General features: G+C 35.6%; 1 protein-coding gene across 1 annotated transcript in view; it reads right to left on the bottom strand.

Moving 5' to 3' along the window:
• The window catches only part of LOC132942114 (BMP-binding endothelial regulator protein-like), a 73,164-nt gene that overhangs the window by 6,734 nt on the left and 52,085 nt on the right, over positions 1–14,345 (bottom strand). The window contains 3 exon segments of the mRNA XM_061010424.1: positions 1,261–1,455; positions 6,244–6,420; positions 7,868–7,973. Of these exon segments, the coding sequence (XP_060866407.1) occupies positions 1,261–1,455; positions 6,244–6,420; positions 7,868–7,973 (478 nt within the window).

Below are 14,345 nucleotides of genomic sequence, written 5' to 3'. Positions count from 1 at the left end.
AAAATAATATGTACTATTATTTTGTCGAAACGTTTGGGCCAGATCGATTATTGTTTAAACAAAAAAAAACCGTCTGTGTATCCCGTCTTCGTCCATTGCCTATATATCCGAAAGAGTCGAGAATAAAATTCAAAGCTGAAACACGATCGGTTGGCGTTTTTCCACTGTGTATTATTATTTTATACCACCGCGAATAAACATATCCGTAGTTTGTCAGACGTTTCCGTCCGGTACGTCGTCGTCGCAGCCCGGTTATTATATATTACAGCTGTATTTTATAATGAAAAATAATAATAACGGTATTACATAATAGTATAATATACGATGATGACGACATGATATGGCTTGAATGTTTCATACGGATTTTGCACACAACTCTGACAAAGGTCGGATAAAGCTGCAGTATATATTTTTTTTTTGGTTCAGCAAATACTTTTGAAAACACAATATGCAATATCATTATTGTGTAACACAGTATTATAGCATAGTAATCATATTTTAAAACAAACCCGCTATTGTAATCGAAATTCGAAGCAAAGGTCCCCGAGGTCTTGATAACAATCTTCCTATAATTCGTGCTAAAATGTTTTGCATTTCAACGGACGTGTCATATTATTTAAATATATGTTTATAAATTTATAATGCACTAGTGCACTAGTTTACGTCTTTACTGTCCAGGTAAAATTCAGTAATACGATGTCCCAAAATCAATAAAACGTGTGGTTTTTAGATATTTTTGTTATTTTGATAATATATTATTAGTATTTAAGTGTATTATCCTATATTATTTAGGTTATAGACAATAACTTATAGTTATTTGATCATATTATATATTATTATTAATAGTAGGTATAATAGTACCTACAGAACGCGGTAAAATAAAATATAATGTGCAATATTTTAATTGTTTTTGTTTTCGTCAATATTTTATTAATATGGACCATAACTATTTTGCCCCTCGAACCGTTAAAGTATATAACCGATTTTTACCAAATTAGTATGATAAATAATTTTTTTTTGGGATATCATTACGAATCAAATTCGAAAAACAATATAATAACAGCATAAACGTAAAATGTGAACGCATTAAGCGCCAATAAATAATAACCTTAATGGTAATTTGTAATTACATATTATAAAGCGTTTCTTTCAACACCGCAATATTGTAGTGCCGTCATTGCAATAATCGTCATAATTAATATTATAATAATATTATATTTTAATATATTGTTTCGCATCGGGCCGATAAATTTCACTTACCCACGCATCTGGGGCAGCATTCGCCCGGCAGTATCTGCATGCTGCTGGACGGACACTGGAGCACAGGGCACGCCTTTTTCGAACAGGTGAGCACCGGTCCGGCCGCGGATCTCTCGCAGTGACAGGTCAGACACGGGTCGTCGTACAGGCTGATGTTCTTCCAGGCGGCCACCTCTTGCCCGATAACCCGGCAACCTGTGGAATATACGCAAAACCGGTTACCGCAATCGCATAGATTATAATAATATTATTATTATTATTATTATTAACTGTCTGCCACCGAGTGCAACCCCCTCTTCGGCGCTCGGGTTATCGATAACTGAATTTTTTTCCAAAGAAACCGATGCCGTTTTGCGTTTTTCTCGCAGTGTTTGTTTAGTAGGCACACTACTATAATAATACTACACTGCAATTTATACTATTACACGACGTTTCATTGGCGTTTCTTAAGGGGTTTGATATAGGCAATTTTAACTAAATTTTATTAAAAACAACAAGAACTTTTTTTAATATTTGTGCGAAATTCTATAAATTTAAACTTGTACCAATAAAAAAATAATATTGAGTCATATGTTTTTCAAAAGTATAATATAATACAACAAAATATTATATTTTATTTCACAATTTTATATTATTGCTGCAGTTACCTACGTTGGCAGAGTGAATGATTCGATATTATTTAGTCAAAAAATAATATAAAAGTATTTCAATTATTATGCTGGTGAAAAAGTATAACATTATATAAAATTGACTTTTCAATCATTTTTTTTCTATTAGGCTTAAAAATAAAGTGTTTAGTAGTTCAAAAGCATTGTTAGTGATAGCTCTGAAACATCAATACTAAAGGCTGCAAAACTGGAACCTATACCTACTAGAAAGCGAGATGTAACATAATTATGCGGTTGTCATTAAGCGGATGGTTTCAATCACTACCAGATTCCTCATATAGTATTTTAAATTTGGGCATACTGTTCTACTGCAGGATTGCGTTGATTAAGGCTGGGAAAAATTGGTCCTCGTGACGGACGAAAACGTTCGTTATTTCAAGGCATTATCGATAAAAGTCATTAAACATTTCCGAAAGTATAATAATATTATACAGTACCTGTTCCAAACGGGGACGGGCACGACGAATAACTACTACACAATAATATATATAGATAACGTAAATAAGAGACACACGCACCGCCGTGGTCCTGTCGACTCACGCACTATAATAGATATCTAACCTATCCTCCTACCGATGATGTAAAGTACCTACACGTCAATGTGTCTTCACGATAACCCCTCGTTGGTTCAGACCAATTCGAATCGGTCGACGGTAAAAACATAAAATGGTCTATTATTATATGTGTTTGGAAACGTAAAATACTTATAATGACTGCAGTGGGTATAATTTGACGACGGAAAAAAGTATTGAAGAGACTAAATGACAATTATATTTTGAAATTTACAATGTTGTTATAATTTGATGACGTGACCCACTACGACTGATATTCTGCCCTAAGACCGTACGTCATATAGATATGATGTAGTCGAGACGTTTTTTTCATTGCTTTTTCTGGATGGAAATAACAAGAGTAAACTTAGAAGTTATATAAAAAATAGTAAAAATGTGTTTGGATCTACAAATAAAACATTTTCAGCGATCGCCGACATTATCGAGTTGCAGACTTCTGGCCATTGGCGTTTGTATCCGATAAATCAGGTCAGTTAAATGACCTGTAGATGCGGCGGATTTATAAATATCTCTTTTCAGACACTATAGTTATACACTTATATTATTTCGATGCTTCCTCTTCGAAAATTTCAAAAAATATTTTACGAGTCAAATAATAGTCGTCTGCAGGACTGCGCGTTTTTTGTCTACATTTTTTAGACCCTCTCACCAGCGGTATCTCATACGACCGTCGTCATACCGACATAAACTGCGTTGTACAATGTCATCTTCGTCTTGGTCTTCTCCAAGCCTTCTCTGTCGGCCTTCACCACGTGGTCCCCTCGATGTCGTCGGTATAATATTATTATCATCGTGAGCACCGCGCGTAGACCGTTGGATCGCGCGTCTCACCGAGTAATATCATGGAATCTGCTTTAAAATTGTATTACATTGTTTTTCGGACGGGAAACCATACGTCCATGCCACCCAGCGAAGGTTCAGAGAATTGTTTTGAATTTTTTTATTTTTTCGTTATTTTTTTTTTTCAATGCGTGTGGCATCCAGTCTTCAGCCATTAGCCCATCTCCGGCTCGGACGCGCGGTTGCCCTCCCCCCCCACACACCCCTCAGCCCACGACTGCTACGTCGCCGCCGCCGTCCAATCGTTTTATCCGGCGCGCGTGCAACGTGCCCCCTGCCCGCTCGCGTAATCTTTTATTTGTTTTAGACCCGAACGAGTATAATAAATAATAGGCACGACGCAGGCACCGCCCTCGCCGCGTAGTCGCACATCATATAATACATTATATATTATTATAATATAGGTATAGGTCCATAAAGATATGGGTAGTATAATATAATACACTTAGTATACTTATATCTAATATACCTTCATAATAACATAATAAAGCCGAATATAAACCCGAAGGAGATGAAAAAACAAAGAATATTATTATTATTTGGTGTTCTGACGATCGTCATCGTGCACCATAATAAATTACGACCCGAGATGTTATTATTACTAAATATAATATATATATATATATATATATATATTATATAGTTGAGTGTGTGTGTGCGCGTGTGTATAAAACAATATATACTACTTCTAGTATATATGTATATATTATCTACATCGTACCGACGTGCACTGGCCCCGTACCACCGTCGACGAATATGACAAAATAATGAACGCACGGTCGAAAAAGCAACGCGCGCGCACGATTATATCGTCTGTCTGCCATTCAGACCTAAGTGAAAACGCAGGTACCGCTGGTTATAATATATTATATAAACATATATAGAAAATATCATAATATATTAAAAAGTCATTTCTTCCACCGCCGCCCCCCCGTGGGCTGTGACTCGAGGGTCTATAACGTGCTCAAGAGTTGTTTTTCGACCAATTACCGCAATAAAGTAACTCGGATATAGCTTCATTAAATCGGTTGAAATCTCGTAGCCTAAAGGTTCTGGTCGAATGTGTTGTTTGTTATAACAAAAACATAATATATATTAATCAATCTACAAAGCGATGCTGAAAAAAAAAAGAGTTGTGTTTCCCTTGGCTATTTTCCGTGATTATTTTTAACAGCATCTTATATTATGCGCGTTATTGCGATCGTTTTCAGAAATTTACTTGTGTTGTGAATATTTTCAATTCAATATATTATTATGTAGTACATAAATATGTTTTCTAATATATGTAGCGTACCTATATATTATTTGGCGTAGGTATTTAAATATTTTAATGATACCGATTCCGACTATCAGACCTACGTATATACATCCATACCGTGATGATATTATATAATAATATAATAATGGTACATCGAAACGCTAATTTAGATGTTAATATCAGCAGGCGGCGGTTTTGCTTTGAAGTTTCGACTGACGTATAAAAACATCTAATTAATATATAATATGTATATATTATTGTGTATGTTCCCAAGAGATTAAAATATAATTCACTAAACACTTTTCGTCCAACAGCCAACAATAATAATGAATGCTCGGAAACGACGTTGGTAACATATTTGTACGTACAACACGCTCGTTGGCCATACAGTTGTTTCTCGACAGTATTGCCCGATCAACAATATCAATAATATCATTATAAAATGTTATTGTGATTTGGGCAGGTATAATAATTATGATTTTGGAAAATCGAATCCAACATAATATTTGATATAATAATTTAAAATGTCCTTCGTGGCGTCGTATATAATATCATGCGTACAATATAATAATATAGGCAGGTACAAGATAATATTATTATTATTACTATTATAATGCGTGCGTTGATATCGATACGCCAACCATATAACCGGTAGCTAAGCACTAAAGCAGACCGTTTAACATGTTTATGTTGTGCACAATGTTCGCTGCCGGTGGTCCTGCCATCCATCTCTATTTATCTGTTTGGCGTTCTAACCATAGACGCTACTACTACTCCTTTTCCCTCCTCGTCGTCCTCCGGAACAATTTTCGTTCACGAACGTTATTATAATAATACATTATACCTAGCATCCATCCATTGTTTTTTATTATTATTATTTATTTGTATGTATGTGTGTATTATGCATGTGTGGTGTGTGTGTGTGTGTGTGTGTGCGTACGCGAGTATAGTCTGAGTGTTATTGTTTTATTTTCGTCAGCGCTGTGTTACGGAGTTAATGCCCACCGCATCGTAGCGGAAGAGAAGCCGCGTGTACATGGGGGTTCATTTCCCACGAGTCACTTGACGGACGCTTGTGTACCAGTCGTGATTTATCACGACTGCAAAGCTTCCAAAAGAATGGTTTGTTTTTCTAATGCGCTACGAAAGATTCCGGAGCATATTATAATATCGTACCGTGTATAATAATAATATATTAATAACACAATATACGTATTAAACAATGCATAATCCAAAACAGACGTTTTTCGAGACGGAACTCGGAGGGGGACCTGCGGGCGATCGGTTCCAAATAAATTCGACCACATGTGAACTGTCCTATACGATTATAATATATATATTATTGTATCGTCACACTCACGACTCACTATAATATACCGTTTACCGTCAAACTCGATTCCCTACACCCCACCCCCTCCCACAAAAAAAGATAAAATATCCGCGTTCGCCGAAACACGTTCTAGCTGGATATAAGTCGTGGCTGTCGTGCGCGAACCGACCAATACGAATGCGCACGCCAACTCGGATGCGATACGTATCGTAGGAAATAATATCATAACTTATGCGAATAATAATAATAATAATAATAATAATAGATAATTGTATGACGGGAAGCGAAGACGGACTGTCAGTTATTGTCACTCACCCGAACAAGTCGGACAGCAAGTTCCCGGTTTCGGCGGCAATGGCTGTTGGCAGGGTGTGATGCACTGCATTCGCGTCTCGGTGACCACGCCGGCTTTACACGACATCACCATGCAAGGGTCGTTCGGATCAGTCCACTCGGTGCCGCTGTCCCTGGGCACACCCTTGTAAACGCAACCTGTGACAAAAGTGACGACAACCCATTATCGTTATTACCACATTTGCAGTTTGTGATGCAGATAATAGATTAAATAATATAATTCGGCAATAAATTATGGCTAGGAACGTACCTATAATAACATATTTTATGATAAGAGATAATATAATATTTTATTTTATTAGAGATATTTTGACCGGTTACCGCATAAAATGTTATTGAATCTCAGTTAGTTCGTAGAATAATCTCGTCAGTCATCAGTAGAGCGCGGATTTGTATGCACTTAAAATCATGAAAATATGCAAAAAATATGCAATAAAAATCATGAAAATATGCAAAAAATATGGAGTCAAAATCATAAAAATATGTAAAAAATATGCAAAAATTTTATATTTATTTAAAATTTACAATACAACTTATAATAATTAATTACTTAAATAGGTACTTCATAAAAAAAAATTTAGGGAATTTTCTGAAAAACTTAATTTATTTTCAAAATTTTATTTATTATTAAAATGAATAATCATGTGCATTTCAAGTTTTTCTTCTGTGAAGCTGTATCGTTTATCGGTTAACATATTTTTAAAAACTGAGAACGAACGTTAGACGTCAACCGAAGTTATTGGGGAATATTTGAAGCAACTTAGTATTGTCGGGTCTTCATAAAGATCTTCGAGCTGAACGTTTTCGCGGTATGTCGATAACCGACTGACACAGCAAGAGTGATTAAGTCGTAATCGATTATTTATCTTATAAAGGTTTAAGTAAATATATATATACATTATTATTTAGTGACTATGAAATTTAGTTTTAATTTTTCTACTTGACAAAATATTATTTTATACATTTTTTTAAATTTTTGCTTCAATATGCAATAAATTTTGAATTTTGCCAAAATATGCAAAAATATGCAATAACCTTTAAATATGCAGAAATATGCAAAACAAATTTTCTCCATTAGCTTCAAATTATGATGATTCGTGGAGATAACTGACAACAATCCAAAAATATTAAAAGGAAAAAAATATGCAATTGCATAGAAATCCGCGCTCTAGTCATCAGTAATGGACTTACGTTGCCAATAAATATTATTAAGATGGGCAAATTGTCTGTCTTTTATTTATATTATTGTATTTTGATCAAATATATCTAAATGGATAGTTTATGTAACTTGTTGATACTGTCTGTACGACTTTATACGCGATCAATATATACATGTATATATAACTTATATAATGCGTTAGTCTACTTAGTCACTATATAATCGACGAACTTTTGTGAAACGTTTTTTTTTTATTGCTATTCTCAGTTTCTAGTTAATTTTTTTAAACCGGTCACTAGAGTTATTTAACAACGTGTCAGTGTGCCGTTCCTTGCGATTATTAAAACGAACCATATACAATTAAAATATTACAATAAGTTGGTCCTTATACATTACGGTGATTTGTTTAAACCAAACTCGACGTACCTTTACACCGCCTACAGCATTCCTTCGTGTCCACGAAAACGTCTTGCAACATATAGCAGCCCTGTTCGTCGGGGCACTGGTCTTTGACGCACTCCACGAATCCGTTCTGAAACACAACAATCACAATGTTAATAATGAATATGGTCGGTTATGATATACCCATAAATAATAGTAATCGCGTTTAGGTTAAATGAAGAAATTAAAGTCGTAGCCGCGACCGTAAATACCATTTCACACGTATAATATTCTATATACCTGTTGACGATAATTATACGGAAAAATGTACGATACAGATCTTTTGGAATTCGTTTCTGACGCCGCGGCCGCCACCGCTGCGCGCGCGACCTTCCTACCGTCGCGGTATTCGATTTATTTATTTTATAATTTTTTTCTCTCGTATTTATATAATATCCATTTTATACTATAGATGCGTATTATTATTATAAAATTGTGCGACAGCGACGGTCCAATAGCAGTTGGAAAGCAATCCGAAGTACGCGTATAATATTATATAAACAATATAATTGATTAATCGCGCGATTTACGCACAATCGCGATAGCCTCCTAAGCCGCCGGATGATTTACGACAGCATTTTCCGTGATGAGCGTGTGTTTGTTCTCGTTTTCTCAAGTCGTCGTCGTGCACATTGTCCACAGTCACCCTATCCAGTAAACGGCAATAATAAAACAATTTAAAAAAACCGAATGGTCGGGAAACGCGGGCACGCGGCTGACGAGTTTTGGGCGTCATGTGAATTTCGTAATATATATTATATATATATATATATAGTATAAGCTAATATATAGTGATGACGGCTGACCATGGAAAAACGGTGAAATTAATGCATTTGCATATTATTGTTTTTATTTTTATGCCACATTGTAAAAGCGATTGAGTATAATGTAAATAACCAAATTTGTTCTTCAAAAATTTGTTGTTTTGATTAGGCTATTTTTTTTATACTTCTATAATCATTCATGTGAGTGTAGTACGACAGTATTATTATTACGTTTTTAAATTCTTGTGCTTACTAAGTCGTACTTTTCAGGTACGGTTTTACATTTATTTTTCAACATTAGGTACCAGCTAATTCATTCAAATTTTTAAATCCAACCACAACGTTTGAAAACCCGACGCGGCACGTTCGCGTTGGTTTCAGATCGACATACCTGCGGCCAATTTTAGAGACTCGTCGAAGAACTAGCCGCGGGTGCGCAGTGCTCGAATAGTATATATATTTTCAAGCGGTAAAAATATTATGTTGCGTTTCGCACGCGGTGAGATGGTGTGCAGCTCGGTTTCCATTATAATAATTTATAATAATATTATTATCATGACGTGTGTGCAACTGCAGCAGTCGTACACATACATCATCTCGGCGGCGGTCATGACGCGTCCCGCGGCGACCTTTTGAGCTGCGATCGCGGCCGGCATTATAAGAAAAAAATCAAAAAAAAATTCGCCGTTGTAATTAAATCATCGCGGGCTGCTGCACGTGTCCGTTTTCGTTATTACGCGCGTGTAGAGTGTTTATTATAATAATAATATTGCTACGGGTGTATAGGTATAATATAGGCATAATATTATATAGGTATATTAGGTATGTGTGTTTATTTTTTACTGTGCGCGTGTTAAAATCCACCGTACGGGTAAGTCGCCCGCCTAATATTATAAAATATACCTAATATATTCGTTTCTCCGGACGGAATCATAATAATATTATTTTTACTATTATAACTTTACACACGACACTCACGAACACGCACTCGTACGCACACGCTATACACAACGCGGCACATTTGTATTGTATTATATTGTTATATTATTAATTTTATTATCGTGGCGGTTTTCTACTCGAATAATAATAATATGATAAAATATAATATTATTAATATTATTATTATTATTATTATTATTATTATTATTATTATTATGTCTTTTCGGGAGAAGCGGCCGACGGACGCGACCTTCGGTCGAAAGCGAAACGCGCGGCGGCGTCCTTGCACAGCCGCGTACCTATGGCTACACCGGTGGCGTGCGTGCGCGCGCGAACGGGGTGCGCCGCGGTCGCGGTGAAAGGACTATGATACGCGTGCATATTACATCTTTTCTCCGCGAAACGACGCACCGAATTAATTCGTCGCCGGACTGTACGCGCGCGCCACACGAAATTTACAGACATCGAGGGGAGGGGGAGGGTCACGATCGAAAATTGCCGATTGCAAATCTTAGATTTACGTTTTTTAGTGTCCTATCGGTTTTTTTGTTTTTTTGTCAAAGTACAGAGGAGGGAGCACATCTGCTGATAGTTATGTAGGAGTGCCAACTATGTATTGTTTTATCTTCTCGTTGCGTCACAGTCACGGGGTATTATGAGTTATGACAATCGATTGAGACAATTTGCAAGCACAACTTGATTAGTGAATACAACCCATAGCTGTATAAAACCAATCATTAATGTATATACTCTAGGTAAGTAAACCAATTGATAACGTAAGTAAAAGTGTTACTTTTTACTAGAACATAGACCTTTCAAATATGTACTTATAATATACTAAATATCTATATTTTATTAAAACACTTTAGAAACTTGTGTTGATAAAATGACTGAAACAAACGCTCACTTAATCAAGTGAAAGACAAGTGTAATTAAAATGTACAATATTTTATTATGGAATTGAAAAAAAAATAAATTATATAATTGTTAATCTATATTTTTTTATAATAACTTTACAATTATAATGTATATAAATTCATTATATTTCCATTCGGCCATACCGGAATCAAATAAATCATAAAGGATCATTTTTAAAACACACATTCGTTTTATAAATACGTTATCATGAACTGTAAGTCATAATATGTCTTGTCACCAGATAAAACTGTTAAAAAATGTTTTTAAAGTTCACAGGTAAAAATTGTTTATTCTAGAATTTGTCGACCGATACATGTACTTACACATCATATACCTACGGATATTATGATATATAGTTATTATTGTTATTGGTATCATCACGTTTTATTAATAATAACAATAATAATAATAATATATTATCCCAACCGCTCGACGCCGCTAATCCGCGCGTAACTCTGGTAGCGTATTTTATTTTTTAATCCGTATCCACTGCTGTGCTTTTAATCGTTTCGGTCCATCGAATATTATAATGTATAATATTGTGTATATTAACGTGTGTGCGAGTGTGCGTACAGTGCGTTCCTAATAAAGAAATATAATTCCGGTTCGTATAAGTATCGATCGTCGGCGATAACGACTGTGCTGGCTCAGGTCAGGGCGCGATCGAGATCTCTGGAGATAACGAGTAGCTGAGTAACGACGACAACGATGAGAGGCGTATACGGTCGAGAGGTATTAATATACCGTGGTGTGGGTACACGACGAATGCTTATCAAAAAAAATCCAGTCAGTTGATGATATAGCGGGGGGGGGGGGGAGCGGAACGCTAACGCTAACACGGTTGATAAATCAAAATATGCACTCATATATTATACCCATACTGCAGAGTGATATTTTAACGGACGTTTACAAGACACCCATTTTCTGAGTAGATTTTTTTTTCAAGCAAGTAGCTTTGTTCTTGCGAATTCCTAGGACACACAGTGTGGTTGAAAAAAGTCTTTATTTTTAATTTAATATTCGCGAACAAGACACTAATTTCTCTCGGGGGTCAAGTACGTTAAAAAAAATCACTACGCATTCGCGTCATTATATACCTATTACATTGTCAGCCGGTCCACAAAAAGCGCCACTCCGATCATCACGTGGATACATCTGGTCAAATACTCAATATTAATTAATTAATTATTATAATACGAAGCGTGGGTACACGTTTCCGTGAAGCGCATAATATTACATACTATTAAAATAATATATTGTAATTTTATTATTTTCCGTAACGGTCATCAACCGCTGCGTAATGCGTAGAGATAGCTGGTATAGGTACCCATCAACGATGCGAGTGCGCAATAATAAAAGCGTATTCGTATTATTAAAAATGTAATATAATATTATAATACGCGTTCGGCGGAACTACATAATAATATTATTATAATAGTCATAATAATTCGAAAAATAATATGCCGACGACCGTTTGCCGCGAGAGGACCGCGAGTTCGATGGGATCGGCGCAATCTAGCCGACTGTCGGGTGTGCGGCGCGTAGAGGGCACGTAAGTTTTTTATTTCTCTCGGCCAAACTGGTTTTGCGCACACAAATTTCTGCTACACACACGCGGGCACGCTATAATATTATTATATAGTAGATTATTGTGTATACTATATGTGTATAGGTACCTATGCTCGCGCGGTCGATCCGTCGTCGTCGTCGTCGGGAAGTCAATTTTTTATGGGACACGCCGGCCGAAACCCGTTCGACTCGCGGGTTTTCCCGAATTTCTTACCCGCCGCCGTATACGACGAATCTACGAGCGTAAATACAATAATATGTAATACGCTACAACTAAATTATCGTGAGCGTCTATACATTTTTAATGGGGCCCGGAAATTAGGAGAAATTAGGAGAATCCGCTTCATAGATTATAAGATTATTTAGGTGGACTACACGAGACGATAGGGAGAGACCTACGGCGAGAGTCGCCCGTAATCGGTTTCGCAACCACCGTCGTCGTCGATCCGAGACCGTGACGACGGAGACACGACGAAGGAGAAGACGGCGGCTGTCGTGAATATAAAATATTAGATACGATATTCCTCCGTTGGCCGTTGGACCCCGCGAACTTTGCGCACATAATATCATAAAATTATAATAGGTACACACGTAACAGTGAGTCGAATAGGTAATACGGACGACTCGGAAATGTAATTATTAATTTATGAAAACAAACCGTAAATCGACGTCTAAACGGGGCGTTTCGACAAAGTATACGGATAAGACGTCTTGCTATAATACGTTATGCTCGCGTATCCGGTTTTGTTTTCGGTTATTATTCGTATTTTTTTTTTAAATATTCGTTCCTGCCCGACCATCGTGTAATGTACAATATAATATTATAATATAGCAGTGCATATATATTATGATATTATAATATACCTATACCGGCAGTGATGATGATGAACACGCGTTAAACCAAATACGATTTTAACAACGCATGCAGGTATGCACTGTGTGTAGAATATGCATACACGATGTCTATTAGTCGATCGAATAGTACCTACCCGTCCTACCCATATAATATTATATTATAATAATATATAGGTAGGTAGGTACATTATGTGCATAACGTGTTCTCTGCAGTATAATTTCTCTTCCTACTACCCATGGCACATAACCTTTCGTCCGTATACAGTATATTGTATGCGTATTATATTATACGATATAACAATAAAATATCGATATTATATTATGCTCGTATTTATCAGTATATAGCAATGTCTAGTGGGCATACTTGGAACTTACACCCGAAGCGTAGTTGCCGTGAATGCGCGCGATTAATCGTCCATCGCCCGTGCGGATGTTTCGACTATTTGAGATCGATTGTTTTTTATATTTCAAATATTTATTATCTCCGAACGGTGTCGTGTATAATAAAACGTGTATGGAACGGACATCGCGAACGTTTGCCATCACTATTATAACGCATAGGTACAAGTTATAAATTATAATATTATACATTCTTTAACGGCTTGTTACATTAAGAGAACGTATAGAAAGAACCAGCATGAGTTGTCTGTCTCGTTCTCACATAGTCAAAAATAGAAAATGTCTGTTCAACGAAATCAATTTTGTGTCGGAGTTAGTTTTAATGTTAGATCGAATTGATTTATTATCAAACAAAATTAAGAATATATTATTAACAATAAGAGGCCATCTCATGGCCTTGTATATTGCTATTTTAATCGTAAAGCCCTAATAACTAAAAAGCCAGTCAAAATCAATAAAAAAAAAAAAGGCCACGATATTCAATTGCTTCAATATTATATTATATCTTAAAAATGTTGATACTTAATTTGTTCAATATCATAATATTCAGCATGCTATCGAAAGAAAAATGGTTCTACTAACTGAATGAAGATTTGTTATGTTCATAGTTTGTAAGACGAAAATGATGTGTTTGCAATTTTTGCAATCAATTTTTATTTTATTCAATACACTTTATCGACTGTAAAACCGATCATATAGGACGTGTAATACGATTATTAATATGTTATTAAGTATTGGTAACCAAAGTAATCTACCGATATTGGTATAAATTACGTACCTATATTTTTAATATTATCCATACTATAATTATAATGTGTACCTATTGGTATTTGTGTTTTGCTTTTACTTTTAAATGTGCATGACTGGCTCGGTAAAGAAAGTTTATACACTTTGAAATACGATTGTTATTATTGTTTTTTTTTTTATTATTGTAACATATGAATCGCATCCGATCCACTCGAGTCCTACATAATATAGCCGTTACGAGCAGTCACGAATGGACGGAAAGAAATTCGCGA

This window comes from Metopolophium dirhodum, chromosome 3 (assembly GCF_019925205.1).
Source record: "Metopolophium dirhodum isolate CAU chromosome 3, ASM1992520v1, whole genome shotgun sequence".
Lineage (NCBI taxonomy): Eukaryota > Metazoa > Arthropoda > Insecta > Hemiptera > Aphididae > Metopolophium > Metopolophium dirhodum.
This window is presented reverse-complemented; position numbering and strand designations above follow the sequence as displayed.